General features: G+C 39.7%; 2 protein-coding genes across 5 annotated transcripts; both read right to left on the reverse strand.

Moving 5' to 3' along the window:
* Positions 1-98: 98 nt before the first annotated feature.
* On the reverse strand, positions 99-6640 carry perm1b (PPARGC1 and ESRR induced regulator, muscle 1b). 2 transcript variants are annotated; one of them, XM_028970443.1, is made up of 6 exons: positions 6611-6640; positions 5021-5109; positions 2570-4411; positions 1988-2377; positions 1675-1791; positions 99-1596 (listed from the first exon to the last, which is right to left on the reverse strand). In XM_028970443.1, exons 3-6 carry the CDS (start codon positions 4377-4379, stop codon positions 1511-1513), a joined length of 2403 nt encoding a protein of 800 aa, XP_028826276.1. In that variant the 5' UTR covers positions 4380-4411; positions 5021-5109; positions 6611-6640; the 3' UTR covers positions 99-1510. The 2 variants fall into 2 exon arrangements, with proteins under 2 accessions (XP_028826276.1, XP_028826275.1); XM_028970442.1 differs by having other exon boundaries at positions 1988-4411.
* A 4276-nt stretch (positions 6641-10916) lies between these two features.
* On the reverse strand, positions 10917-23867 carry c2h1orf159 (chromosome 2 C1orf159 homolog). Of its 3 annotated transcripts, none has more exons than XM_028970877.1 (9): positions 23820-23867; positions 23078-23157; positions 22269-22353; positions 21602-21697; positions 21037-21069; positions 12191-12325; positions 12084-12109; positions 11956-11986; positions 10917-11730 (listed from the first exon to the last, which is right to left on the reverse strand). In XM_028970877.1, exons 2-9 carry the CDS (start codon positions 23147-23149, stop codon positions 11633-11635), a joined length of 576 nt encoding a protein of 191 aa, XP_028826710.1. In that variant the 5' UTR covers positions 23150-23157; positions 23820-23867; the 3' UTR covers positions 10917-11632. The 3 variants fall into 3 exon arrangements, with proteins under 3 accessions (XP_028826710.1, XP_028826708.1, XP_028826709.1); XM_028970875.1 differs by having other exon boundaries at positions 23774-23867; XM_028970876.1 differs by having other exon boundaries at positions 23729-23865.
* Between the last annotated feature and the right edge of the window lie 2571 nt (positions 23868-26438).

The following is a 26438-nucleotide window of genomic DNA, read 5'->3' on the forward strand; positions in this document are numbered from 1 at the left end:
AACCTTCTGATTACAGGGCCACTTCCTTAACCGCTTGGCCACCACAGCCCCTTACTAGGCCACCACTGCCTGTTCACAACGGAAGAATGTGCACCAAAAACTATTTCATACTTTAATGCATTATTATCATATTAACATAAGGTCAATATTATGTTTTCATAATATATATTAATAATAATCAGCTGTTTTTATGGACCAGGGTTAGTTTCCTTCCTTGGACCAATTGAGGTAGGTCCTGAACACTGCAGTCCGTGAACATTCCACAGAGATGTTATCACCCAGTTTTCGAACTATCAATATTTGGTCCTTGTCAAATTTGCTGCCTAATAGATTCCATCCACATTCAGGTTCCATTGTCACCAGATAATCAATGTTCTTCACTTAACCTGTCAGTTTATTCAAAACTCAGTTTAAATAAAACTTCTAAAAGACACAATGCCTCTCTCAATACAAATTTTAAAGGCCACAGAGAAAGCGAGAGTCTTCAACCTTGATTAGAGCCTGGGAGCTGCAACCTCAAAGGCTTTGTCTCTGCAAATGTTTAGCCTAGTCCTAGAGATGGTTAAGAGGATGGTCATGGAAATACTGAGGCGCTGATGCCTCTAAAAACTATTAACAAGATCTTGAACTCTACCCTAAACTTCACAGGTAACTAGGAAAGTGAGGCCAGAATCAGGGTTATAAAAAATAGTCATACCTTATAGCAACCCATGATAAGAACTCAAAAAGCAAAGTCTGTGACAAAATCCTTCGCGGTTAGCTGCAGAAAGTACAATTTGGTGGAAGGAGTTCCAAGAACGGAGCATTTTCACCAGTCTGGAGCAAGGTCTCTGTCAGAAGCATGAAGTGCAGATGGTGGGAGATTAAAAAACTGTGAGAGGGAATGGCAGATGCCGCGATGCTAGTAGGATTGTTGTAGGAGGGTCGAACACAGGTCTTCCACAGTAATTGGCGGCTCATCAATCGCAGTCAGAGGATCAGCACCAGCAAGGCAAAGCCAGCTTCCCCGGCTGACCAGCGGTGGCACTGCAATAAAAGGACCATCTTCAGTGAAGGCAGTGACACCCACAGGTAGGATTGCTAGTAGGATTGTTTTAGGAGGGTCGAACACAGGTCTTCCACAGCTGTTGATTCAGGTTAACACACCACTCTGCTTTCTCAGTCTCCAACAAAAGTGCCTTTTCTGGGGAGGTCCGCAGGGGGCTAGGTGAAGGTGTACTGGAATTTTGAAGAACGCTGGAGGAGGACTGGTACCATCTTGTGACACCGGCAATGTCACACAGGAATTTCTAATGTCCAAATGAGTTTGACGATCATAGAAATTGTACACAGATATGTCCCAACAATAGACACTGAACAATGAAATAACAACAGACAAAGAAGACTGCAGGTTGTCACTGGCACCTCTTGCCTCCTCAAGCATCAGCTCCTGTCAGTGGTTTTATGGCTGATTGGTAATTAGTTGGAAACACTTTTGAAAAAGCTTGTGAAAGCATTCTGTTGATGGAGATTATAGCTCATCTTCTACTCCCCTCTTCCTCATGTAATGGCGCAAGTACTGGATGGAGGATATAGCACTAAGATTGGCCAGCAGAGCTGAAAGTCAAACCATATATGTGCTTATGTCAGTAAACCTTTATGTATTCAGATACTTCTTCTATTGTCTTCACTCACCAGCTTTCCAGGAGTCTGCCGACTGTGGTTTTGTTGACTTCAGCACCCAAGAGGCCATCGCAATACAAACTAAACACATGTCTGACTGCTTGAGTGAAAAGAGCAGGGTATTGCTACCTACATGGGATAAAACAGGGGTAATTCATTACTAGTTTTGGAGAGACCTGAACGGTGGAGATAACTGTCTAGCCATCACAGTTGACACATGCTCAAAGTCTCTCAACCTTTTAATGCTTTCCTCACAAGAACAAAATATTTCCATGCTGAATATTATATATCAGACAAGTCTAGTAGGTGAAGTAGGTGTACTTACGTAAGGCAGAGGTCTCTTCTTGGCCTGAAAGCCTTCTGGCTTGGGAAACAAATCCTGTGAGGATGGAATTACCCATGTGGACGATCTGTTGTAAAGAACTGGTGTAAAACTGTTGGGTCTTAAGAGATCTGTCTGAGCTTCCTGTCATGACTGGAAGCACCCAGGACCTGGCCTTTTCACACCAGCTGTTCCCTTTTCTTACAAATCCCATTTGTCTGAATGATAGCAGGCTTTTCCAGCCCCTTCTTTGTGTGTAGCACTCATGGTGGGAACTGACCCGGACTGGAGCCAGTTTCTCTTGATCTTCATGTTGTAAAATCACATCTACCCCAGGAAAAATTTGATCTGCCATCATAGAGCGTGAGCAAGAGAAGATCGGGACAGTGCTGTCTTTAGTTCCATGTTGTAAAGGAAAGAACATGTTCCCATCGTCAAAATCACAGAAAAAGCTGTCATATCCTTCAACCACTGTTAAATTATCTGAGTAGACAAGGGACAAATCTGAGCTTGATCTTTTGCTTAAAAACATATCACTGGTGCTGTTCTCAAAAACTGGAGGCAAGGAGTTATCCAGAAACTCACCCGTGGATACAACAGATGAAGGTACACATCCCAGCAGGTCACTGTTCGCCATAACCAAGGGATAGGACTTGAAAAGTAAGTTGCTTTCTTCCTCCTCTTGCCCAAAATTATGGAAAGGTATTTCCTCAAAAGTAGGAAGGCTCTGCAGACTTCCACAGGGACTGAGGGTGCTGGAGCTGGATTCAGCATCAGAACTGAGAAACAGAGCCATATTGTCAGACCTCAGTTGCTTTGAGATCTCAGTCTGGATCCTTGAATCCTCAGTGTAAGCTACCTTTGGAATTTCCTCAGGATCAGGGCTGGGGTTTGCACTTGTGTTGATCATTTGTAGGAACTCCTCATCAAAGTCAGAAAAAGTTGAGATCTCACAACTGGATCGCTGTTTGGAGTCATCCACATGTGTAAAGTAGTCAGAATCATTATCCAGAACATCAGGGAGAATACTCTCCTGCAGGCAGCAGGCAACTGCAGGGTCTGGATCACTACTGTCACAGCTCCAGAGCACCAGGCTGGGGTATATGTCTTCTTCAAGGACAGGCCTGTTGCGAAGATGAAGTATATCGTCTATAGTAAGCTTTTCCATCTCGTCCCAGAAAGATGAAATTGCATAGACTGGGCGAGTTGGGCCTTCTCTCTGAGCTAGAGAAGTTTCTATCTCATTGGCTTCTTCTGGGGTCAGGGGTGACTGGTCTTCAGGTCTGAAATCTACAAAGAGTTTCTTTTCAGTTAGAAGGACTATGTTGCTATTTGGAATTTCTTCTGGAAAATTTTTATTTTGCTTGTTAGGGATGGTTGTGGCAAGTTGTGATCTTGTTGTGAGGTCATTACTAGCTGTGTTGTGGAGATGTGTTGTATAGTCAGTATGTGTGGAAGCAATTGTAGATTGAGATTTTACAGAATCAGAGAGACTGGTGTCCATTTGGAGTTGTATCTGTATGGTGTTTTTTTGGGTATCATAAACTTCTGGAGTATTTGGATTTTCAGCAGTAGGACTTGATTGTCCATCATCATCATCATCATCATCATCATGTCTATTCTGCACATGTTGCTGTGAGGGCAAAACAAACTGGTTTACCTGAGGTGTTTCTGTCTGAAGGTTTCTCTGAAGTTCTTTCAGTGATGAATTTGGATTGGGATGTTCTCTTATTTTATGTTCTCCACAGCTCTCTGCTTCTGAACCAGCCTTGGAGATAAGCATCTGCTGTTCCAACCCTGCGGCCCACTGCCGTGAGCCTTTAGACATTTTTTTTTTTCGTCTTTTTTTTGAAGCAGAAGTCAGAGGTTTGGCACGGAGCCTCACTGGACTGTCGTTTACTGTAACAAACCAGCGTTCCTTCTCTTTAATGGGCAATACTGTGACGTCTGTTGGGTGACCAGCTGCTTCTATACCATCCAGTATTTCCTTCTTTTGACTTTCTTTGTGTTTTAAATTATTGTTTGCTGCAAGATTGTAGCAATCATAATCTTTCTTTGTAGGTATTGTTGCAGAAGATTCATTATGATGTTCACCACTGTCTTTCTCTTGACCAGAAAGGTCTGGGGTCTGTTGATCCACCCTACTGCTCTTTTTTTCCACGTCTATTTCACTACTGGTGACATTCAGTAACTCTGAGATGCTTGTCAAACCTCCTTCATTTCTAGCTTCTTCAACATTTGGCTGGTCCACATCCTTGGTGCTCTCATTGTCACTCAGGCCTGATTCGTCCAGCTGTGCCAGTTCAGGCTGAAGAAGGGCGCATTCCTCACTGTCTTCACAGAAGCAGTCCCAATCCTTCTCTGCAATATGCACACTGTGGTCTAAATCATCCATGATCCCCAAAACCGACCAAGACAGTCCTGCATCTGTCAAATGTAAAGATGCCACATAAGTGATTTACACAACCTTATATAAAATGTTAGGGCAATCACCACATATATATATATGTGAAACAGTTTAAAATGTTTTTATGTATTTTGCCATTAAAAAGTTTTTCTGTTCAGTTTTGGAAGCAAAACATAGAGAAATCTGGATCTTTAAAATCTAAGATTTAGGTAAAATAATCATAGTTCAAGGTCAGGTTTTCATGACCCTGTGTGTAGTGGTTATGAATAAAATAAATAGCAATATCAACAAACTAATACATTCAATAATCATTAGAGTTGGGAACCAAATTTCAGTATAGTTTTCTCTCACTGGAAAGTGTGAGTGGAATGCAGCAGAGCCACAACTTGGCCCTAAATATATACACCAGCCTAAAAAAATAAACAAGAAAAATGACACATACATGTCACACACACCAGTGTACTGGTAAATAAAACAAATCGGCAACTTCTTACCCAGAGGTTCATATGACATGAAATTGACAAAATGCAGCTGTTGTGGCACTTTTTATCCCTGCGGTAGTCCTCTGTGTGTGTGTGTGTGTGTGTGTGTGTGTGCATGGTTCGTAGTGAGTGGATTCAGAAGCCTACCTTACACTGGTCTGTGGTTGGTAGTGAAGTGAAAGTCGAGTCTGTGTCCACTGCGATGCACCTTTAGTGTGAGGGTGAAATGGTGGCTGCTGTGTTAAAAATAGAAATGTGTCACATGAAGGGGGCCACACTCTTTTCCCCAGAGGTGTACCATTTCAGGGCTTTAAATAACAACTGTGTACTGGGCAATGGCAGACTGTATTGTGCAGCTAATGTGCGCAAAATACTCTTAATAATGACAAAATCAACTTACACCTTGTTGCATTTGGGCCACATGAACACGTGTATTTAGTATGTGTGTCACTGCCAATGTGACACCTCCCAGATGTAGGCCAAATCAGTTATTAACTGTACGTAGAACTGTTAAACGCTGTGCCGGAAGGAGAAATTTTGGAGAACATTACTCCAGCTGCATGTCTTCAGATGTTCCACAAGTTAGGTGCAGTCATCCAGAAGACACATGTGCTGTTTAAACTAAGCTAGACCCTTTTTCAGTCTAAATGAATTTATTATTTGAATGTTTTTATTTAGTTGCTGCTCCATTATTTTTAGAATAAAATTGGTACAGTAATATTTTAAAATGTATTCTGAAAGCATTGTACACCCATAGTGCTAATATGAAACCTTCCTATGGAGCAAGAGGGAATGCAGCCTGTGTGTGTTACAGTTCGGTACCAGCCACTGTAATTATACATTCAGTTCATATTTATAAACATAAACAAGGCAATTGTTAACTTGGACAGAACAGAATGCATCACAGTACCATGAAAGCTGTTCTGTGCAGCTACAGTAACACACCAGGTGACTCAGTGTGGGTGATGGGCCGATGTGGGTAATGGGGTGGTGAGGGTGGGATGCCGTGGCTGCATGTAGGCGTATGAGGCAATGCACTGGCCACACAAGCATGCTAATTAGGAACATCAGGAGGAGGACGAGCAGTAATGTCCTCCATTTAACCTGCAGAATCATGTTACATAAGCAGCGCTCATCGTTGACTGCCTGATCATTACAGATTGGCCACTCAGGTTTATTGATGTTGATGCGCACACAAGTTGTCTGCAGGGGGCTGGACTGATAAAGTTGCTTCACCTCCAGCCACACCTGCTGCTCCTATCGCGGGTGAATGTGAAGTCTCTGCAGCACCTCATGGCTAGTCAGTGGGGGACAGAGGTGGGTTGGCAGCATATAGGACAGCAGATGTGGCTGCCTTCCTGACTTCACACAGACCCCCCCCATAGTGTAATAAACAAATAGATAAATTATATATATATATATATAAATATATATGAGTGTGTGTGTGTGTGTGTGTGTGTGTGTGTGTATAAATAACTAAACTATACTAACTAAAGCCTGAATACTGTCTAGGTTTCTCTACAGGAGAAAAGTAGATATTTTCTGTACAATGAACAGGTCGAACAGGACTTAAATGGACAACATCATGTAGGATGCTTGTGAGTGGATATTTTGGATATTTCAAACAGTACACAAAAGACTAGACAAACATGTACAAGATGTGCAGGAATGTGCAAAAAGAGAGAATTCATGCATACAGTTAGATTATGAGTGCATTGTTAGGCTTATCTTTCTTACCTTTAGATTTTGCTGCAAGTTGTACATTCCTCAGCAGGTTGCAACCTTTGCAATTATAAGAGTTCCAACTCTGACTTTCAATAGAACCAAAAAAAAAAAAAAAAGATTGTTCTGTCCCAGAACACTACTGTTGGTTCTCTACCTAAATCATCTTTTCATGGTGCTGAACACCTGTGACAAAATCGCCTGCACCCTCAGTTGATCAGATCGGTTGATAAATGAAATCACATGACTTTGTGACGTAAGCAATACAGGGAGTGCAGAATTGTTAGGCAAATGAGTATTTTGTCCACATCATCCTCTTCATGCATGTTGTTTTACTCCAAGCTGTATAGGCTCGAAAGCCTACTACCAATTAAGCATATTAGGTGATGTGCATCTCTGTAATGAGAAGGGGTGTGGTCTAATGACATCAACACCCTATATCAGGTGTGCATAATTATTAGGCAACTTCCTTTCCTTTGGCAAAATGGGTCAAAAGAAGGACTTGACAGGCTCAGAAAAGTCAAAAATAGTGAGATATCTTGCAGAGGGATGCAGCACTCTTTAAAATTGCAAAGCTTCTAAAGCGTGATCATCAAACAATCAAGCGTTTCATTCAAAATTGTCAACAGGGTCGCAAGAAGTGTGTGGAAAAACCAAGGCGCAAAATAACTGCCCATGAACTGAGAAAAGTCAAGCGTGCAGCTGCCAAGATGCCACTTGCCACCAGTTTGGCCATATTTCATAGCTGGAACATAAGTGCCCAAAAGCACAAGGTGTGCAATACTCAGAGACATGGCCAAGGTAAGAAAGGCTGAAAGACGACTACCACTGAACAAGACACACAAGCTGAAACGTCAAGACTGGGCCAAGAAATATCTCAGGACTGATTTTTCTAAGGTTTTATGGACTGATGAAATGAGAGTGAGTCTTGATGGGCCAGATGGATGGGCCAGGGGCTGGATTGGTAAAGGGCAGAGAGCTCCAGTCCGACAAGGTGGAGGGGGAGTACTGGCTTGGGCTGGTATCATCAAAGATGAGCTTGTGGGGCCTTTTCGGGTTGAGGATGGAGTCAAGCTCAACTCCCAGTCCTACTGCCAGTTTCTGGAAGACACCTTCAAGCAGTGGTACAGGAAGAAGTCTGCATCCTTCAAGAAAAACATGATTTTCATGCAGGACAATGCTCCATCACATGCGTCCAAGCACTCCACAGCGTGGCTGGCAAGAAAGTGTATAAAAGAAGAAAAACTAATGACATGGCCTCCTTGTTCACCTGATCTGAACCCCATTGAGAACCTGTGGTCCATCATCAAATGTGAGATTTACAAGGAGGGAATACAGTACACCTCTCTGAACAGTGTCTGGGAGGCTGTGGTTGCTGCTGCACGCAATGTTGATGGTGAACAGATCAAAACACTGACTGAATCCATGGATGGCAGGCTTTTGAGTGTCCTTGCAAAGAAAGGTGGCTATATTGGTCGCTGATTTGTTTTTGTTTTGTTTTTGAATGTCAGAAATGTATATTTGTGAATGTGAAGATGTTATATTGATTTCACTGGTAAAAATAAATAATTGAAATGGGTATATATTTGTTTTTTTGTTAAGTTGCCTAATAATTATGCACAGTAATAGTCACCTGCACACACAGATATCCCCCTAAAATAGCTAAAAATAAAAACAAACTAAAAACTACTTCCAAAAACATTTAGCTTTGATATTAATTAGTTTTTTGGGTTCATTGAGAACATGGTTGTTGTTCAATAATAAAATTATTCCTAAAAAATTCAACTTGCCTAATAATTCTGCACTCCCTGTATATCGTAGCAATAATATAAGCAATAGAACGTTTTTGTGTTTCTGAAAAACTTGTTAAAGTCTGTTGGTTCAGGAAAGATACCATGGTGAACTCCTGTCTTCCATTGCGGCTGTTTATTTAAAAAAGCAATTAAACACTATTTAAGCACCCAAGTTTACTTTTGTTTATTGAATTCTTTCAGTTGCTCTAAGAAAGTATTCTGGGTGACCTTTTTATTTTTTATTGAATGATACTTCTAACATTCATAACATGTATTGAAATGTTAAGAAATGAAGGTTTTTCTTTCATATCTAAAATAGAATGTATAAATATCGATATTAGCTAGATTAATTGTTTAAAAAAACTATCGTTTGGGACAGGCCTAGTGCACACCCTCACCTTCCTGGGCACCACAACCTCAGCCGACCTTTCCTGGAATGCCAACACCACGGCAGAAGGCACAGCAGCATCAGGAGAAATGATATCAGGGAGAAGCTGATGGTGACCTTCTGCCGCTCAACCATCGAGAGCATACTGACTTACTGCATCCCAGTATGGTTCTCCCACTGCACACAGTCAGACCAGAAAGGGGCTGCAGAACTTAATCAGACAAAAATAATCACCGGCTGCCCCCTCCCCTCACTGAAAGACATTCATCCAGCTGCCTCAACAAAGATGAGAGAATCATCAGTTCAACCTCCTACCCTCTGGGAGGCGCTACAGGTCCATCAGAACTAGGGTCAACAGACTCAGAGACAGTTTTATCTTATCTTAGTATCATATTTTATCTGAATAAAGATTAAGACAATAAAAAGTTTAAAGAACAGTACAGAACATCTGAAACCTAAAATGCTGGACGCGATAGAAAGGTGTCAGAGCCCAGTTTGGCACAGCTTTACCAGTGGAAGAGATCTCCAAACAGACATTTCAGGAAGCTCATCTTTAACAAGACAGTCCATCACAGGGTGAAATAATACACACATTTGAAGAGAAAAGTGCAGCCAATAGACCTCTGCAAAAAAACTGTACGCAATAACAGTACCAGTTAGATTGGAATGACACTGCATATAGAGACTAAAAGGAGCAACATGAAGAGTCCTCAGGAAGGTACTGTGTGGACTTGGGAAAGCTGGGTTAAGCTGGGTTAAGCGGGATAAGCAGGAACACCCGACAGCTGTCCTTGTGCTGTATAAATGGTGTCAATTGGGCGTAGGGCAGTGGTGGCCTAGCGGTTAAGGAAGCGGCCCCGTAATCAGAAGGTTGCCGGTTTGAATCCCGATCCGCCAAGCTACCACTGAGGTGCCACTGAGCAAAGCACCGTCCCCACACACTGCTCCCCGGGCGCCAGTCATGGCTGCCCACTGCTCACTCAGGGTGATGGGTTAAATGCAGAGGACAAATTTCACTGTGTGCACCGTGTGCTGTGCTGCTGTGTATCACATGTGACAATCACTTCACTTTATTATTTACTTTATTATTATTAATTGAAGAATAAAATAGACCAACTGTAAAATAACTTATAATATTCTGGTCTATACTTTGAACAATTTATGAATTGTTCTAATTTCACACACACACACACACACACACACACACACACACACACACACACACACACACACACACACACACACACACATATATGAGAGAGCGGTTTGGGAGAGTTGTTTGGGGTGCTTGCTGTGGGTTTCCCTTTTTGGCTGTTTGCTGGGTGGAGATTGGGATTGATGGTTCCGCCTACCTATACCGTCATCATCAGTCTGACAATTAACTAATCAGACAGGACCATGTAAGGACAACTCCAGCCTCCAGACGGGGCCCACGGAGCCGGAGGAGGATATGGAGAGGAGAGTTTCGTGTTGGAGAAAAGTTAGCGAATAGCCTTTGTTGTGTGTTAGAGTGGTGAGTGTTGTGGTTTTGTTGTGTAAACTGTATAGTCTCTCCTTTTATGGTGTGTTATTTCACTTTGGCCTGGTATGTGTGTATTCCCGCCTCACACATCCCTCTCCTTAATTGTCACGTTTCCCAACCCCTAGACACAAGTCCTGACCTGAATCCTATTCAGATGTTGTGCATGACCTTAAAATTGTGTTTCATTCAAAAACCCTCCAATGTGGCTAAACTACAATAATTCTACTATGATGTCGGCCATATTTCCTCCACAACACTGAAAATGACTCTGATTGCAGTTGTTGTTAATAAGGGTGACCCGACCAGTACTCAGGTTTAGGGGGGAATCACTTTATCACACAGGTCCATGTAGGTTTCTCTCCCTTACTAATTAATACTTCTTAACTGCATTTTGTGTTTACTTGTGATGATTAATATTTACATTTGATTGATGATCTGAAATATGTAAATGTGTCTTACATGAAAGAAATCAGAAATCAGGTATATACAGTCACAGCACTTTAGATGTTGAGAACTGGGGCAAAACAAAATGCAAAGTTGTTTATAACTGTTTTTGAACATGGTAGTTTCCTGGTCCAAGGAAAATGTAATAAAAAGGGCAAACATGCTTTTGTGTGAAGTTCTTTATTGTAAACAATAACCTCCATCTTCAAAAAATCTTTAATCCACCCATACAACAAAACACATCTGTCATAACCCCAAAGGGTTTATATGAAAACCTGCCACTGGAAACAACATTTACTCATCTTAACGCTGTAAAAGCGTTAGCTCACTGGGCCATGTGCAACTGTCTTCGAACTTGACACTGTACAGACTTCAGGTGTTAAGAGAAAAAATGATATCCTTAAATACAAATGAATTCTTCCGAAAGTAAAAAAATATATATATTTAAAGGCCACATATGACAATACAAAACAAAAAAACAACCCCAGCCCTTTTTAAATAATGTTCAGTTATAGTCCAATATAGTCCTCATTGGCACAATACTCAGAATCAGTCATGTTACACCATGACTTTCAGCACTTCTTTCATCATCTAAAATGTTCTGCATGAGAGCAGAACTTGAAGAATGGAAAATAGGGGTAAAGTGAATAAGGCCACTGGAGAAGAGTTGAGTGATTAATAACCAGATTCAATTTTGGCCACTTAAATACAATGCATTTGATTAAGTATGTGCAAATGTGGACAATGTGCTTCATTTGGTTCACTGCTCTAAACAATCATGCTCATATAATACAAATAAATAAAAACATTCAAAATATCTTTGGAGAACAAATCACAAGAAGTACTGAAAATACAGGAGCTTGGACTGTTTTTAATTTTACTACATATTTTCAGACACTGTACACCTTGGTAACTGGGCCAGTGGCCACAATGGCACCACTAGAGCTGGCTGATGGTCTCTCTCTCCGGACGTATCTTGGCTTCCGTACTATAGGTTAGACATTAGCAAATGACAATGAACACATTCTGAACATGAAAAATATAATATATTTTATATAAGATACAATACACACATGCAAACAAATTCAGGACGTATATATTTCCATGTTCAATATTTATCTTAAATGGTTTGCGGTGTGTTGCTCTATTGAGTTTACACAATTCCTTAAGAATGAGTGAAACTGTAAGAACAGAAATAGAACAGAATCCTTACCTGAAGATGTGGCAGAAGGTATCATGACAGCCTTAAAAGCGAGGAAATGCACATGCGTGCATTTAATTACAATTCATTAAAAATATATCTTTCAGTTGAACTGAGAGGATGAGGCATGTACTACTTACTGTCTCACTTGGCTGGAAAATGAATGCTGCAAAAAAAAAAAAAAGTATGAGTTATGTTTTTAATACGTATATCCTGTCGCATTTAAATGTTTTCATAAACGAGTCACCTTTGTTTTGCCTATAGAAAACCCCTGGAAGCTGGTTTGAGCGCTTGAGGTAGAAGAAGGAGGCAACTGACAGGATCAGGAAGAGACTGATCAATAGTGTCCCTAACAAAAGAAAGGCTGCCACACCCGGACCACCTGTCCGACAAGAAACACAGCATAAAAAAACATAGAAAGTGGGGTGTAGTTAGTGTCGTTATTCTGCTCACATGGAAAGTATGGCTTTCTACATAAACTGATTAGATGTATTAAAAGTGAATACATCACTTACTGGGTATTTTAAGGATTTTGTGATTTTTGGGCCATTCAGGAAATAAATCTTTAAAAACAATTAACCTTTTAACATGTATTGTTGATTTTTACTGGTATTTTTTATAGACATAGTTCAAAATGTGAGGGACTCATAGCAATTGTGGTAGCACGGTATTTCCATCTTCCAACAGTCTATGAACTTACACACATACGTTGTTTTTCATTTGCTACAGCCGAAAAATGGTAAATAATACAGATGCTCTTCAATTTAAGGCATCCACTGAACTATATATAATAGTAAGATATTTCAAAATAAAAGTTCCAAATGGAAAGACAGGGAATTATTTAATTTACATTAATATAGTGCTTTTCAGCTTGGGGTCAAACTACATGTGGAAATCCATATACACTTTAAAACTTGTGAAAGCTGTAGATAATAGGACTTTTGAAATGCTGCATACCGGGTGGTGCGTAAAAGGCTAGAATCTTCAAACAGATGCAGCTAAATGTGCAAAAATATTTTTTTTTACAAAAACAAGCTTGCGGGTTATAAAGTCAACTGAGGCATGTTGTTGAACTTTGCCTGTAAACCACTGTTCAAGTTAATTAATTATCAAGTCAGTGAAATGTGTGGTGTTGTGGCATATAACATAACATTATGTAATAGGGCTTCATGGTATAAACTGTATGCGATATAAATCTGGCCAACAGGATATTTTGATTGAAATTACAACACTTGTGGGAAACCACGCCTACTTGTAGCATGGACAAAACCATTAGTTTCAGGCGAGAGCAGAGTGCACGGCAGGGGTTTCGCAGATATTTAAAATGTTCTAAATTCCAGTTTCAAAAAAATTATATAATGAAAAATGTTTAAAATCTAGAGTTTAAAGTTCTTAAACATACTGCAGACACTAAAGTAAGAGAACACAACCTGCGGTGCCCGATCCGGCAAGTGGTACTGATTGAGTACTGACAGCGCGCATGGAAATGGCCAGGGCTGGTCATTATGATTTTAATTGTGACTAAATAAAATCCTGGGGTCCTGGAGGGACTGCATGGTAAAATATGTACAAGCATAGTGTTATTTATAAATTTGCTGACAATATTTTTCAATTAAACTCATCTGAATACATCTGAATACAGAAAATCCTAAAAATTTATATAATCACGCACATCATGCAAATACCTGCTATTTCACTCTTATGGGTATGACTGAAAGTCCACTTTCATTAGAATTGCTCAGATATTGTTTTATCTGATATTTGCTTATTCTATATGTTGATGTATCTGTAAAAAAATAAAATACAAGTTCCTGTTGCAGTGCCTTTGTTATGGACATGTGCATAGCAAAGGAGGTGTACAAATGACCAAAGAAGAGGAAGCAGAACAGCTATGAGGATGATGAAGAATGGAAAGGCTGTTGGAAGCATGGAGGTGTTTAATGCAATTTTGGAAAGAGAGAAGATGCCATGAATTACCACGAACAACCACGGTTTGTTGTATTGGAAACAAATAAATAACAATGTCCACTAAGTTTAATTAGGATATTTTATTTATACACCAAGTTGAAACAAGAAAGGGCAAAAATGAGACATCCAGGCCATTAATAGTCAATAGTCTGACAGCACATCAAATCTCTTAGAGTAGTTCTTTACTAGTTTGGCACAGGTCTCCTGATGGATTTTGGCCCATTCTTCCATTGCCAATTGTTCTAGCTGTTTCTGAGCATGAACATTTACTTTGACCATCCACCATAGATTCTGGGCTCTGTGCAGGTCACTCCAGGATCTTGGTTTGACCCAGTGACCTAAGCCTTGACTATGAGCAGATTTCTTTTTTCATGGAAATATGCACCTGAACAAGGTTCCCTGTGCATGATGTTGCAAAACAGCCCCACAACATGTTTAACTGTGGGAACTGTGTTCCTAGGGTTGAAAGCCTCTCCCTTTCTTTGCCAGACATAAGCTGCATCCATGTACCCAAACAGTTCCAGCTTAGATTCATCAGACCAAAGCTCAGACTTCCTAAACTCTTCTTTACAATTCAAACCTCTGTCAAACAAACCTAAATCAGGATCTGATGTGCCATTCGCCATTCTTTGAGTCTGGGACGAAGAATTCTTAAAGACCACCCTGATGAAGAGTTCTGACAACTGTGTTCCTTGAAACATTGACTCCAGAAGCAACAATCATCTTGGCAGATGTCCGGGGCTCCTTGCTGACAGCTGACTATTTTCCTCTCCAAAGTTCTTGAAATCTTCTAGACACTGTGAATTGCTTGGAGATGGCAGTGTAGCCTTCCCCACTTAGCACGAACCTCTACTATCTTCTTTCTGAGTGCCAGACAGATTTCCTCTGTCTTTGGCATGGTGAGTAACAGTTACTCAGTAGTAACAGCAGCATAAAAAGACTACTGTCATTTTATGATTGAATGTTGTTGGGAAGCCAATTGAATGCAAACATTCACATGGAGCTAATATATTTCAATGGGGTATATATTACTATATTTGATATAAAACATTTTATAAAATTGTATTTTATATTACAAAATGTACTAAAAGCTACTAGATAACAATGGTGAATGCTTGATTATGTCAGGTTTCATGAATACTTCCTGGGGGGTTAATAATTTTTTCCTCAACTGTAAAGTTGGATCAGCCACAGCATGAAATTACGGGAATCAGTGGGGGAAGTAATGCTAAGAAGTAAGCGATAATGATCAGGGAGCAGCAGTAGGGCTTCAACCCCTTTTCTCTCACAATTTGAGGTCACATATACCAGAGCAACACATGAGCAGCCTCTGACACCCACAAGCCAGGTGCTTCAGCTGATTATAGATAGCACAAAAAAATCAACCCAGGAAGATGGCCAGGCCAGACCAAAAAACATCCCAGGGAGTGTTCTGATTCACCGTGCAGAACAACTGATGGACTACCAGGACATGTATGGTTGAAACATGAGATTAGACAGGGACTACAATGTTTGCATATGGCATTGTGATCAGTAGCAAGAGTAGGTGCAAGTGGAAGTGGTTGGATGAGAAGTATATACATACACCATTCCAACACCCTATTGGTCTTTCTAGCGCAACTGCATATGACGCAAATTACGTGACACTGCATCAAGGATGCAATAAACAAGGTGTGACTCCCAACTCCCATCTCTAAACCAGGCACACCAGCAAGCAGTTTGGTATCCAGGAAGACCAGCCAACATTTTTACTTCCCTGGTTGTACCTTGAAGAATTTTTTTTAAATAGTTGGACAACAACTCCTGCATTCAAAACAACTCATTTTGAATGCACTGCAAGCTGTGCGCACTGAAGTACCACGAGCTAATGGCTTTCAAAAACTCTCCATCTAATTTAAAAAAGCATATTGAATTAAGCTGAAAGTTCCTTATTATCAGTTGCTTATTGACACAATATTGTAGTAACGTAGTGATGTACTAATGCTATTTTTGCAATGTTTAGGCTATGATTTAACATTGAAATTCGAGCTCAGCCAAATGTTATGTTATTTTTCCTTGACCAATTTTACAGCTGTTTGTGTGATATATATAATTTAATTGTGCAAAGCTATAGTCTACAAAGTTTCGAGCTCTACAGCTGGTTGATTTAAGCATGTTCTAAGGCTAGGCAACATAATTACATTGAGTAAAACTGCTCCATAATTTGTAGTCGGACCTTCATTCTTGAACTTCAAGCATGACATTTAATACAGCACAAGTCCTAGATAGTATGAGCTCGTGGTTTGAGAGAAATAATGTGACTATCTGTGCATTAATTTTCTCCATAGAACAAACACACGACTCATCTAGAGGTACACACACCTTACTTCAGCAGCCCTCAAAAGGAAGTAATCCACTGAATGTTCATTAGCCCCCACCCATCAAACAAGTCAAGCTGTGGGAGTCTCGAAGATTGTCACAGGCAAGTGTGGATACAGCAGTCCCCAAATTCATTGTCCAAGGCTTGCACCCACCACACATTTTTCAGCAACAGGGATTCATTGATCATGTCATGCCACTAGGGCTGCACGATATTGGGAAAATATGCGATATTGTTGTTGAATATTGCAATAACGATATTTCTTGCAATATAACATGTCCCTAGAGAAATGCTTTTTTAAATTCTTATTATAATTAGCTATTTAAAAAAATCATTTATATATGTAATGATAATTCTAAAATAAACATGTAATATATATTCATCTATATATTCATATATATTCATTAAATCTAATTCAGGCTAAAAAGAAACAATATGTCAAAGAAGTTGCAAATATTTAGACTTCAAAACATTATGAATGACTTAAAACCCTCAGCATATATTCTGATTTCTGGTTTGCTATTACCATAGACCTGCCAACACAATATGAATTGCTTTTTATTTACATGTAACCATACACTCATCAAGAGTGTCTTAAAACAAGAGCATCTTTTAAACAAAATATTTCCTTGCCTTGCCTTTATATATATATATATATATATATATATATATATATATATATATATATATATATATATATATATATATATATATATATATATATATATATATATATATATATATATATATATATATAAAATTATTATTATTAAACAAAAATTAAATAAGAAAATACTATTAAACAAAGTCTACAGGCTTCAAATAAAATGGTATGTAGTGGAAACTCTAATATATTGTCAACATTCACATAAATAAAAATTAATATTAACATGTAAACATTATGCCTGGTCTAGCCAATAGCATTATATCACCTACTTGGGAGCCGAGTATAAAGATAGTAAGGGCCCATCTGATTGGTCAAATTTGGACACACAAATGCTTGGCATATACATTAACGCTGCATCCGAGTAGGTACTTGAGTAGGTACTAAATTTGAATCAGAATCAGAATCGTATTTGTTGGCCAAGTAAGTGCAAGCACATACAAGGAATTTGATTCCGGTAGATGGTGTCTCTCAAGTACAATGTAAGAAAAAAACAAAACAACAACAACAAACAACAACAACAACAACAACAACAACAATGTGCAAGGATGTGGTGTTATTGTACAAGTTGTGGATTTGTTTGTGATTTATAAATAACTATATCTACTTTTCATGAATAAATAGGCAAAAAAAAAAAATAAATAAAATCTTATATACAAGTGAACATAGAGTGCATTGTGCAATGATGGAGGTGATTTACAGTATCAGCTGTTTAGGAGGGAGATGGCGAGGGGGAAGAAACTGTTCTTGTGTTGGCTGGTCCTGGTCTGCAGGCTTCTATAACATCTGCCAGAGGGCATCAGGTCAAAGAGCCTGTGACCAGGGTGTGAGGGGTCTGAGAGGTACAGGTCCCTGGATCTGGAGAGGTACAGGTCCTGAATGGAGGGCAGGTGGGCACCGACTCAATGACTCCAGTGTAGAACTGGATCAGCAGCTCCTGTGGAAGACTGTACTTCCCCAGTTGCCTCAGGAAGTACATCCTCTGCTGGGTCTTCTACTTTACTTTACTTTATTTAGCAGACGCTTTTATCCAAAGCGACTTACAAGAGGATGGAGGAGATGTTGGTCTCCTACTTCAGGTCCTGGGAAATGGTGGTGCCCAGGAACTTGAAGGTCTCCACAATAGACACCGGGTTGTCTGATATGGTGAGGGGGAGCAATGTTGAGGGATGTCTCCTGAAGTCCACCGTCATCTCCACAGTCTTGAGCGTGTTCAGCACCAGGTTGTGTTGACTGCACCAGAGTACCAGCCACTCAACTGCCTGTCGGTATGCAGACTCATCACCATCCTGGATGAGCCCAATGACAGTGGTGTCGTCTGCAAACTTCAGGAGTTTTACAGTTGAGTTTCTGGAGGTGCAGTCGTTGGTGTACAGGGAGAAGAGCAGTGGGGAGAGGACACATCCTTGAGGGGCACCAGTACTGTGTTCCAGAAGTGATCTCCCCAAGCCTCACTTGCTGCTTCCTGTCTGTCAGGAAGCTGGTGATCCACTGGCAGGTACCAGGTGACACGCTGAGCTGGGAGAGTTTGGAGGTGAGGAGTTCAGGCACAATGGTGTTGAACGCAAAGCTGAAAACCACAAAGAGGATCCTGGTGTAGGTTCCCGGGCGGTCGAGATGTTGCAGGATGTAATGCAGTCCCATATTCACTACATCATCCACCGACCTGTTTGCATGTAATTTGAATTACATTTTTACATTTTACACTTGAAAAGAGCTGTTTTCCGCTATGTTTCAAATATGACGCCACCTCTCCCGCTGCCTTATGGGATAGTGAAGTGTCCGTCGAATGCCTACTACCGAATTCGGCTGTTAGTAGTTGGTCATATGAGTACTTCTCGTCTACTGTTTTTCAATACCGCTCAGCTCATCCGGTTCCAGCCCGGTGTAGGTGTCCAGTCCGCACGCGCACGTCCGTACAGTGGAAGTACAGCACGTACTATTCGCCTCGCATAGTGTTTTTCAAATACAATATGTCGTGTGTTGGCGGAGGCCGGCCATGAGTTTGGACCAGCATGCCTTGGTGGTGAGATATGCGCCGACGGAATGGGCGTGCCCAGGGACTGCAAATAGTTAACCGTGTTACAGGAAAATGTGTTCTGTCTGTGTTATGGGGATTTTATGTAGCTTGTGCAAGGGGAGAAACTTTACACTGGGACGTAGTTGAGTAGGTCTGGAGGAGGAGAAGAGACACCTCCCTGTTATTTGGAAGCCGGAGGAGTATGTATTGGCTGTTGGCGCCACCTACTGGCTTCCGCTCAATAAAAAGTGTTATTTCTAAACCCTCATGATTGAGCCGATTTCTCCTTTTCTTGACCTCGCGGCGACGACAATAGTATATAGTATGCAATTACGGACGCAGCATAAATTTCATTTATTGCGTATACTATTATCGCGATAACGATAATTTATCGATATATCGTGCAGCCCTACATGGGGGTGAGAAACCAGTGTACAGATGGGATGGTTGGTGGCCACCATAACTCTACTCAGGACCAAGCTCCAGCAACTTCGCTTCCAAATTCTGTAAGCCTTTGATTGCTGATATTCTTTGAGGCCTTGAAAAACGCTTCGGAGAGATGCTTGCAGATCCAGAGCTGATAGCCGCAGCTATTCTAGTTCACAAATTTAAGACCTGCTGGACAAGTGACGAAGATATCCTCAAACTGAATCCCAAACCGCCAAAGTGCCACTGAGGTAGCAACCCACACACTGCTCCCCAGGCGCCTGTCATAGCTGCCCACTACTCTCCAAGGGTGATAGGTTAATACCGAGGACACATTTCACCATGTGCTGATTGCAATGACAATCACGTCACAACACTATCCAATACACAATTACATTACTGTCACATAATAATTTTTTTTTTCTTTTTTGGTTTTTGTTTTGTTAAATTTTGTGTTCTGTTCCACAGTCCTTGACTACATCAGAAGCCACTTGGACTGTCATTTTGAGAAGCTCATCAGTGAGGGCTCCCAGTCATCTGAGGAAGAGGACTTTTTTTTTCCTCCTTGAAGAAGACCGGCCCACTTGAAATAACCCAGCAGTTAGATGCTGGGACACAGTACATTTACATTTCTGGCATTTATCAGACGCCCTTATCCAGACTTACAATCAGTAGTTTCAGGGGACAGTCCCCCTGGAGCAACTTAGGGTTAAGAGTCTTGCTCAGGGACACAATGGTAGTAAGTGGGATTTGAACCTGGGTCTTCTGGTTCATAGGCGAGTGTGTTACCCACTAGGCTACTACCACAGTAGAGGTGCTAAAGTCCTTCCCAGGTGTGTGCCAGCTATCACTTAAGCTTAATACAGCACTCCCTGCCTCAGCAGCCTGTGAAAGACTGTTTAATGTTGCAGGGCTGATCTTCAGGCCAAGAACTTTGAGAACCAGATGCTTTTGAGCCTGAACAAAGCTTATTGGTAACTCTGTTATATAATCTGTACTTGACTGATGTAGATCCTGATGTTCAAAGTGTTTTTTTTTCATCTTGTAGTTAAATTTGTTTGTGTGCTATTTAGCTATAGAATTAAGCTTACCAGGAAGGTATCTATCAGGAGTTTTAGATTAATCATTTGGATAATAAACAACAATTCAAGCCTGCCCTGTTTACAGTCATTTTCTTCCATACCTTGTTCCATGAAATACATGTTAATGATGAGCAGTACACATATAAGGTTCTTTAATATATTTGCGTTGTACTAAAATGGACATGCGTGACTAAAGCAGGTTTACATTTTAATAAAACATTATAGTCATGATATAAGATCAAAACATTTGGGAGGTGGGTTAGTGCACTATAGTGCACTGTGGCACCTAGCTCTTGTCCTTAATGGCATTCTCCCCCTTTCATTACTTTTACTTTTATACTTTAAGTAGTTTTAAATCCAGTACTTTTATACTTTTACTTAATTAAAAAGCTTGAATTGAAAAAGTCTCATTAAAGTAGAATACCTCTACTATCGATATGTCTACTTGAGTAATGAATGTGAATACTTTTGACACCTCTGCCTATGACTTAATGACAACTTATGATTTTGCACCCCATTGCAAAACTAGGTAGGTATTCTAAAATTCTTTAAATTATTTTGTGAAAAAGCTTACCTATATGAATTATTGTGGTTTGAGTTGGTCTTGCTGCAAAACAAAAATACATCTATTTAAGTATCTATTAACATCAACGGAAGACATGAGCCAGTAAATAAGATCATAGTGAATTGTTATCAGAAAGTTGTTTATGGTTAAACATTACAAACAACACAAAAAGTTACAATGAAAATGATAAAAATTAATCTAAATAATAACAAAAGCTAAACTTATATACTTTATTGTATATAAATTAAGCTTTTTAGCTCAATAAACGTTATTGAGTTTCTAAATAAATGAAAAGCATTACATAAGGGGAGATATCTAATCAAAATAGAATACAATAATGTATTCCCTGTAAATGAAATAATGAATTCCAAAGTATAATGTAAAGCAAAAAAATAACCTGATTATTTCAGACTGAGTCTTATCTTTCATTGTCAATCTAGGCATTATGGTCAAATTAAAATATCTTATATTCAGCTTAACAGTCATGAGAAACTGAAGAGCTACTGATCCTCAATATGACATCACAAAAGCATTATCTGCTAAACTACTCAAGTGTTACAGGTATCAGACTCACTGTAGTTGCATGCAGTGCAGTTCTCTGGTTCTGGAAATGCTGAGTCACAGGGCACACACACAGTAGTATTGTTCTGCAGAATGTGTAGATGGCCCCCTAGGAGTCAGACGTGTCTAATGAACATTTGTGAAACTAACTGAAAAAAGGGACAGTACTAAAGTACTAACTATACTGCTTATTATTAGCAACAAATGTTGAACATATGAACTTGTCTAACTCTGCAGTTCTGAAGTGAGGATTGAGGACATGACAGATGGGGCAAAAATCATATAAGACATTCACACACAAACAACTTAGTAATTAACACATATAAATGAACACATCACAAATGTAACAGTGTTCAAAATGGAATTTATAAAGTACAGTCACCATGCCAAAAACTGACCATATCAGTCTCCTCTTGGAAACACATTTGTCCTCTGTTGTGTAAATACTGGAAATGTATGAGTTTAATATTATTCCTATTTATATACTGGATATTATTCCAATTTCTATACTATTTATTTACATATAATGAAATTGGCCTATATATCAGTGAATACTTTTGAATGGTAGGGACATGAAAATAAAGTCACACTGTAGAAACAATTCTGAACAATTACTTTTTTCTCCAATAACTGCACTTTAGAAAATATGCTCTGAATGAAAATGGGGAAAAATAGAAAACCTGAGTTGCAATGTGTGGCATTTATACAGCTTCCATTTTCTTTTTGTATCACTTCACAGCAATCCTGGGGACTTTGCACAAGAGCCTGAAACAGTCAAAGTATACAAGACAAAATTACACATTTTTATAAACAAAGTTGATCATACCAAACATTTTATATTTGATAACTGAAACAAACCATAATTGTGTAAAATAATGGCTCTTACACCTCAAATGTAATTTCAAATGTACATGTAACTGCCTTAATTGTCCCTTAATTTAAAAAGTAAGCTTTCTTATATGCTATAGTGAAAGTATTAAAAATGGAAATCCAAAGAAATAAAAACTCATAGATTTTTATTAGAATTAGAATAGGTTATTATAGAGTAACCTTGATGGACAACCCAGTTCAAGCCTGAACAGGGCTGGATAGAAGAAATCCAATTTGATCAAACTTGAACTCAACTAAATTCTGTTCAAATGATTATTCTTTATAATTAGCAGATTTCATTTACCACGGTGCCATGCTATAGAGTTGGCAGATTTTGCACAGATTTGCACACACAGTCATGGCTTGAGGAATGCACAAGGAACACTTTCATGATCAAAAATGATCTATGCTACAAAACTATTTGCTGTATGAGAGTAATGAGTTATGGGTCTAGCTGGCACAAGTTTAAATATTGTCGATCAAAGAAAGGTGAAAATGTCTGGTGTGATTTGACTTGATTTCAAATTATGTTCATCACAAGAGAACACATTCACATCATAGAGACAACACATCATAGAGACAACAAAAAAATATTAATAAAATTCACAATAAAGGCTACCTTTATTAGAGTGTTTTCAGAAACGAGAAGCAGTGCAGCTCCAGTGAAGATCTTACAGCACATATTTTCCATGATAAATCCTACAAAGAGTAAACAGCATTTTGTGTTAGAAATTAAAGCATTTTAGACCACAAGCCAAAAGGAAGCCCAAATACACCTACAGTGGGTGCACAATATCACATTATTCCAACTATTACAAATTAGAGCTGCTCTGCCAAACCCAGAACTTCACTGCGTCATCAGCATTGTCTCGTCATACACTGTCATTGTAGCAGTTCCCGTGATACAGAAAATACTTAAACACACAACACTCATGTGACTCAGCGTTCATCGTGAAATATTTCCTTTAAAGAAATAACAGCCGACCAGTTCGAATTGAAGAAATAAATACAGAATCTCCCAATCTTGTCATTTCAGTTCTCAGCTGCAACCCGCTGATTCCATTCTTCAGCTCTCCTGCAACATCCGTTTTGTCCCGACATTCCCACCACTCGTAACTTCTCCTGACTTACTAACAATGTTCGATGAACACATGTGTACAGCTCATTCCTCATCTGTTTGTTAGCTAGCTAGCTAATCAATAGCACCCCATCTGATTTAACATGATAGCAACACGTCTGACTACATGCTTAGTTGACAGCACATACTAACCTATAACCGCATACAAAGCCAACGAAAGCTGAGAATACGCCGTACCTGTTAAGTTAGTGTCTGTTGTTTTAGTACATGTTAATAAACTTACTGAGATTTACTGATTAATAAAGCCAACTTCCAGTACGGTGGGAAGATGTACCACTCGTCAAAATAAAAGCACAAAACACAGTCACTGGTACTGTTCAGGTCCTATGTACAATGTCTCCAATGTTACTGCTTTAGAGTTATTTTAAATAGTTCTACGCTATGTTACTGACATTGACATAACACTAACTTCGTTACAATTATAAAGCTTTTCACAACATCTGAGGACTCTTGCGTAAGTGGCGGGCTTGTCCAGGATGGTTGCTTAGTAACAGTTAGGCTGCTGTGCCGAGGTTGTCCCATGCTTTAGGTGTAAGTCGTTCTAGTCACAGCAAGAGTGTGTTACATTTGTCGCATTTCCAACACATTTCATACGTCTTCCCCACAAATGCAACAAATTTTGATCAATTTGAAAATTATGATATTACATCATAATGTCGGCTTCTGGTTAAGATAAATACTGCCACCTTGAGGTATTTTTAGTTGGTGACAGTCTTTATTATAATTCCAAACTCATTCAGCCACACTTCTCTGACGGTACAAGCGAAAATGCGGGACTTTGGTAGCCTAGCGAGTAAGGAAGCTGTATATGGACGTGCCCTGTTTATATTTATAAATTTTTCCAAATAAGCAGGAGAATGGATGTGTATCATTCATATTAAATCATATTAGAATTTATTGTGTACATTTCAAAAATAAAATTCTGTTATATTTTCAAAAAACAATAAATAAATTTATTCGTGGCTCGGCCGTAAATACATGTCTGACAAAATCGCTTCTCAAATTTTTCGGTTTATGATTCTTTAAAGAGCGCCACCCCGTCCCAAGATGGCGGCTCTATTGACGCATTCGCTCCCATAGACGCCCCATTCAGCGTGACATCTAGTGTTTATATCTATGCTCTGTGCATAGATATAATTGAAATCATTTCAACTAGAGGAAAGCAATTGGCTACTTGTCACACAAATATAGAACGATCAAGAGTATAATTATTGCCAACCAGTTCATCATGGGGGCAATGGTGGCCTAGTGGTTAAGGAAGCGGCCCTGTAATCGAAAGGTTGCCAATGCGAATTCCAAACCACCAAGGTGCCACTGAGCAAAGCACCGTCCCCACACACTGCTGCCTGGGCGACTGTCATGGCTGCCCACTGATAACTAAGGGATAACGATGATAAATATGGGTTAAAAGCAAATGACGCATTTAGTTGTGTGTACTCTGTGCTGTGCTGCAGTGTTTCACGACGACATCACTTCACTTTCAATTTAACTTCATCTCTGTTCTGGTGGAAACTGCATATACTCTGATGTGATATAGACCATATTTAAATGAGCAAAACAATGCCTCAAGAGCCTTTAATTTGTTAGATATTGCAGTTAGCTACATGATATTTAATCTTAAGTGATAAGAGAATATCTTCTAGTTTCTTAAGCATGTCAGCCATGCTTTACAGTCAAGGGATTTTTTTCTTTTTTGATGGCACAGGCATATGCCAAGATGACAATGCCAGGATTCTTGGAGGTCTAATTGTAAAAAGTAGTTTATTGTCATATGTGCAAGCACATATTTGTACAATGTAACGAGCACATGTAGGTTCACCTGAGGGCACCCTTTTCATTTTTGTTCAAATTTTTTTTAGTGAAGTGGTACGGCCACTGCGCTGTTTCGTCTGGGCAGCAGAACTGCCCTTGGTTATTTAATCTTTATTTCATCTTTGTGCTGTGTAGATGCATTGTGGATCATTTTAGTTTTGGTGACTGCTGGCGACCCGAGAGGAATGAGTTCCCGCCATCTCGTCAGCTTGATTTCGGTTTGGTACTGCTGAAGGTATCTTTTCCGTCTGAATATTCATATGCGTGTGTTACCTTCCTTAGGCTCTCGTTGCATGTAGTGAGGTTTTTGGGGTACATTTGAGTTTGCCATTTGATTTGTGTGTGATTTATTGTTTTTGACTTGTGACGTACAAACTTTATTTTGGTTGATTTATAATGTTATGTTTCTTTGTATATTATTAAGTTATTAATAATTATCGAACCCATGTCTGTTGCTCTCTGCCCTCTTAGGCATCACCAATGAATGATGCCCTTCCCCTCCATAGTTACAGGGACAGCTTCCCCTGGAGCAACCCAGGTTATAAGTGGGGTTTAAACTTGCTACTTTGTGGTAGCAAGTTCCCCTCTGCTACGTTCCCTCCACTGGCTCCCAGTAGCTGCACGCATCAGGTTCAAAATACTGATGCTGGCCTACAAAGCCAAACATGGAGTAGCACCATCCTACCTCACAGCCCTTATTACACCTCGCACTGCACCTCGTTTACTCCGAGCCTCCAGTACTGCTCGCCTGGTCCCTCCATCTCTGAAGGTAAAAGGAAAACATTCATCTAGACTCTTCTCTGTCTTGGCCCCTCGGTGGTGGAATGAACTTCCCCTCGAGGTCAGAACAGCTCAGTCACTGAGCACCTTCAAACGACAGCTCAAGACCTTCCTCTTTAAAGAATATTTAGATTAAATTGTAATTTTCTTGTTGTCGAACTTGTGTACAGAATCTACAACAGAGTGAATAAAATAGATGTTTTCATAGTTGGGGTCCTAGTGAACCGGAATTGATCTCTTCATCGATGGT

Source organism: Denticeps clupeoides, chromosome 2 (genome assembly GCF_900700375.1).
Source record: "Denticeps clupeoides chromosome 2, fDenClu1.1, whole genome shotgun sequence".
Taxonomy (NCBI): domain Eukaryota; kingdom Metazoa; phylum Chordata; class Actinopteri; order Clupeiformes; family Denticipitidae; genus Denticeps; species Denticeps clupeoides.

Bases quoted from the DNA above. Each gene is read 5' to 3' on its own strand.
- perm1b (XM_028970442.1), bottom strand. From the start codon at position 4,379: ATGGATGATTTAGACCACAGTGTGCATATTGCAGAGAAGGATTGGGAC. The intron at 1,792-1,987 runs GTAAGTACACCT...TATCCCATGTAG, and splicing joins AGAAGAGACCTCTGCCTTAC to GTAGCAATACCCTGCTCTTT. The intron at 1,597-1,674 runs GTGAGTGAAGAC...TTTGACTTTCAG, and splicing joins GGCAGACTCCTGGAAAGCTG to CTCTGCTGGCCAATCTTAGT.
- c2h1orf159 (XM_028970877.1), bottom strand. From the start codon at position 23,149: ATGGAAAATATGTGCTGTAAGATCTTCACTGGAGCTGCACTGCTTCTC. The intron at 21,070-21,601 runs GTGAGTCTGATA...TTTGTTTTGCAG, and splicing joins CTGCACTGCATGCAACTACA to CAAGACCAACTCAAACCACA. The intron at 11,987-12,083 runs GTAAGTAGTACA...CTCGCTTTTAAG, and splicing joins TTTTCCAGCCAAGTGAGACA to GCTGTCATGATACCTTCTGC.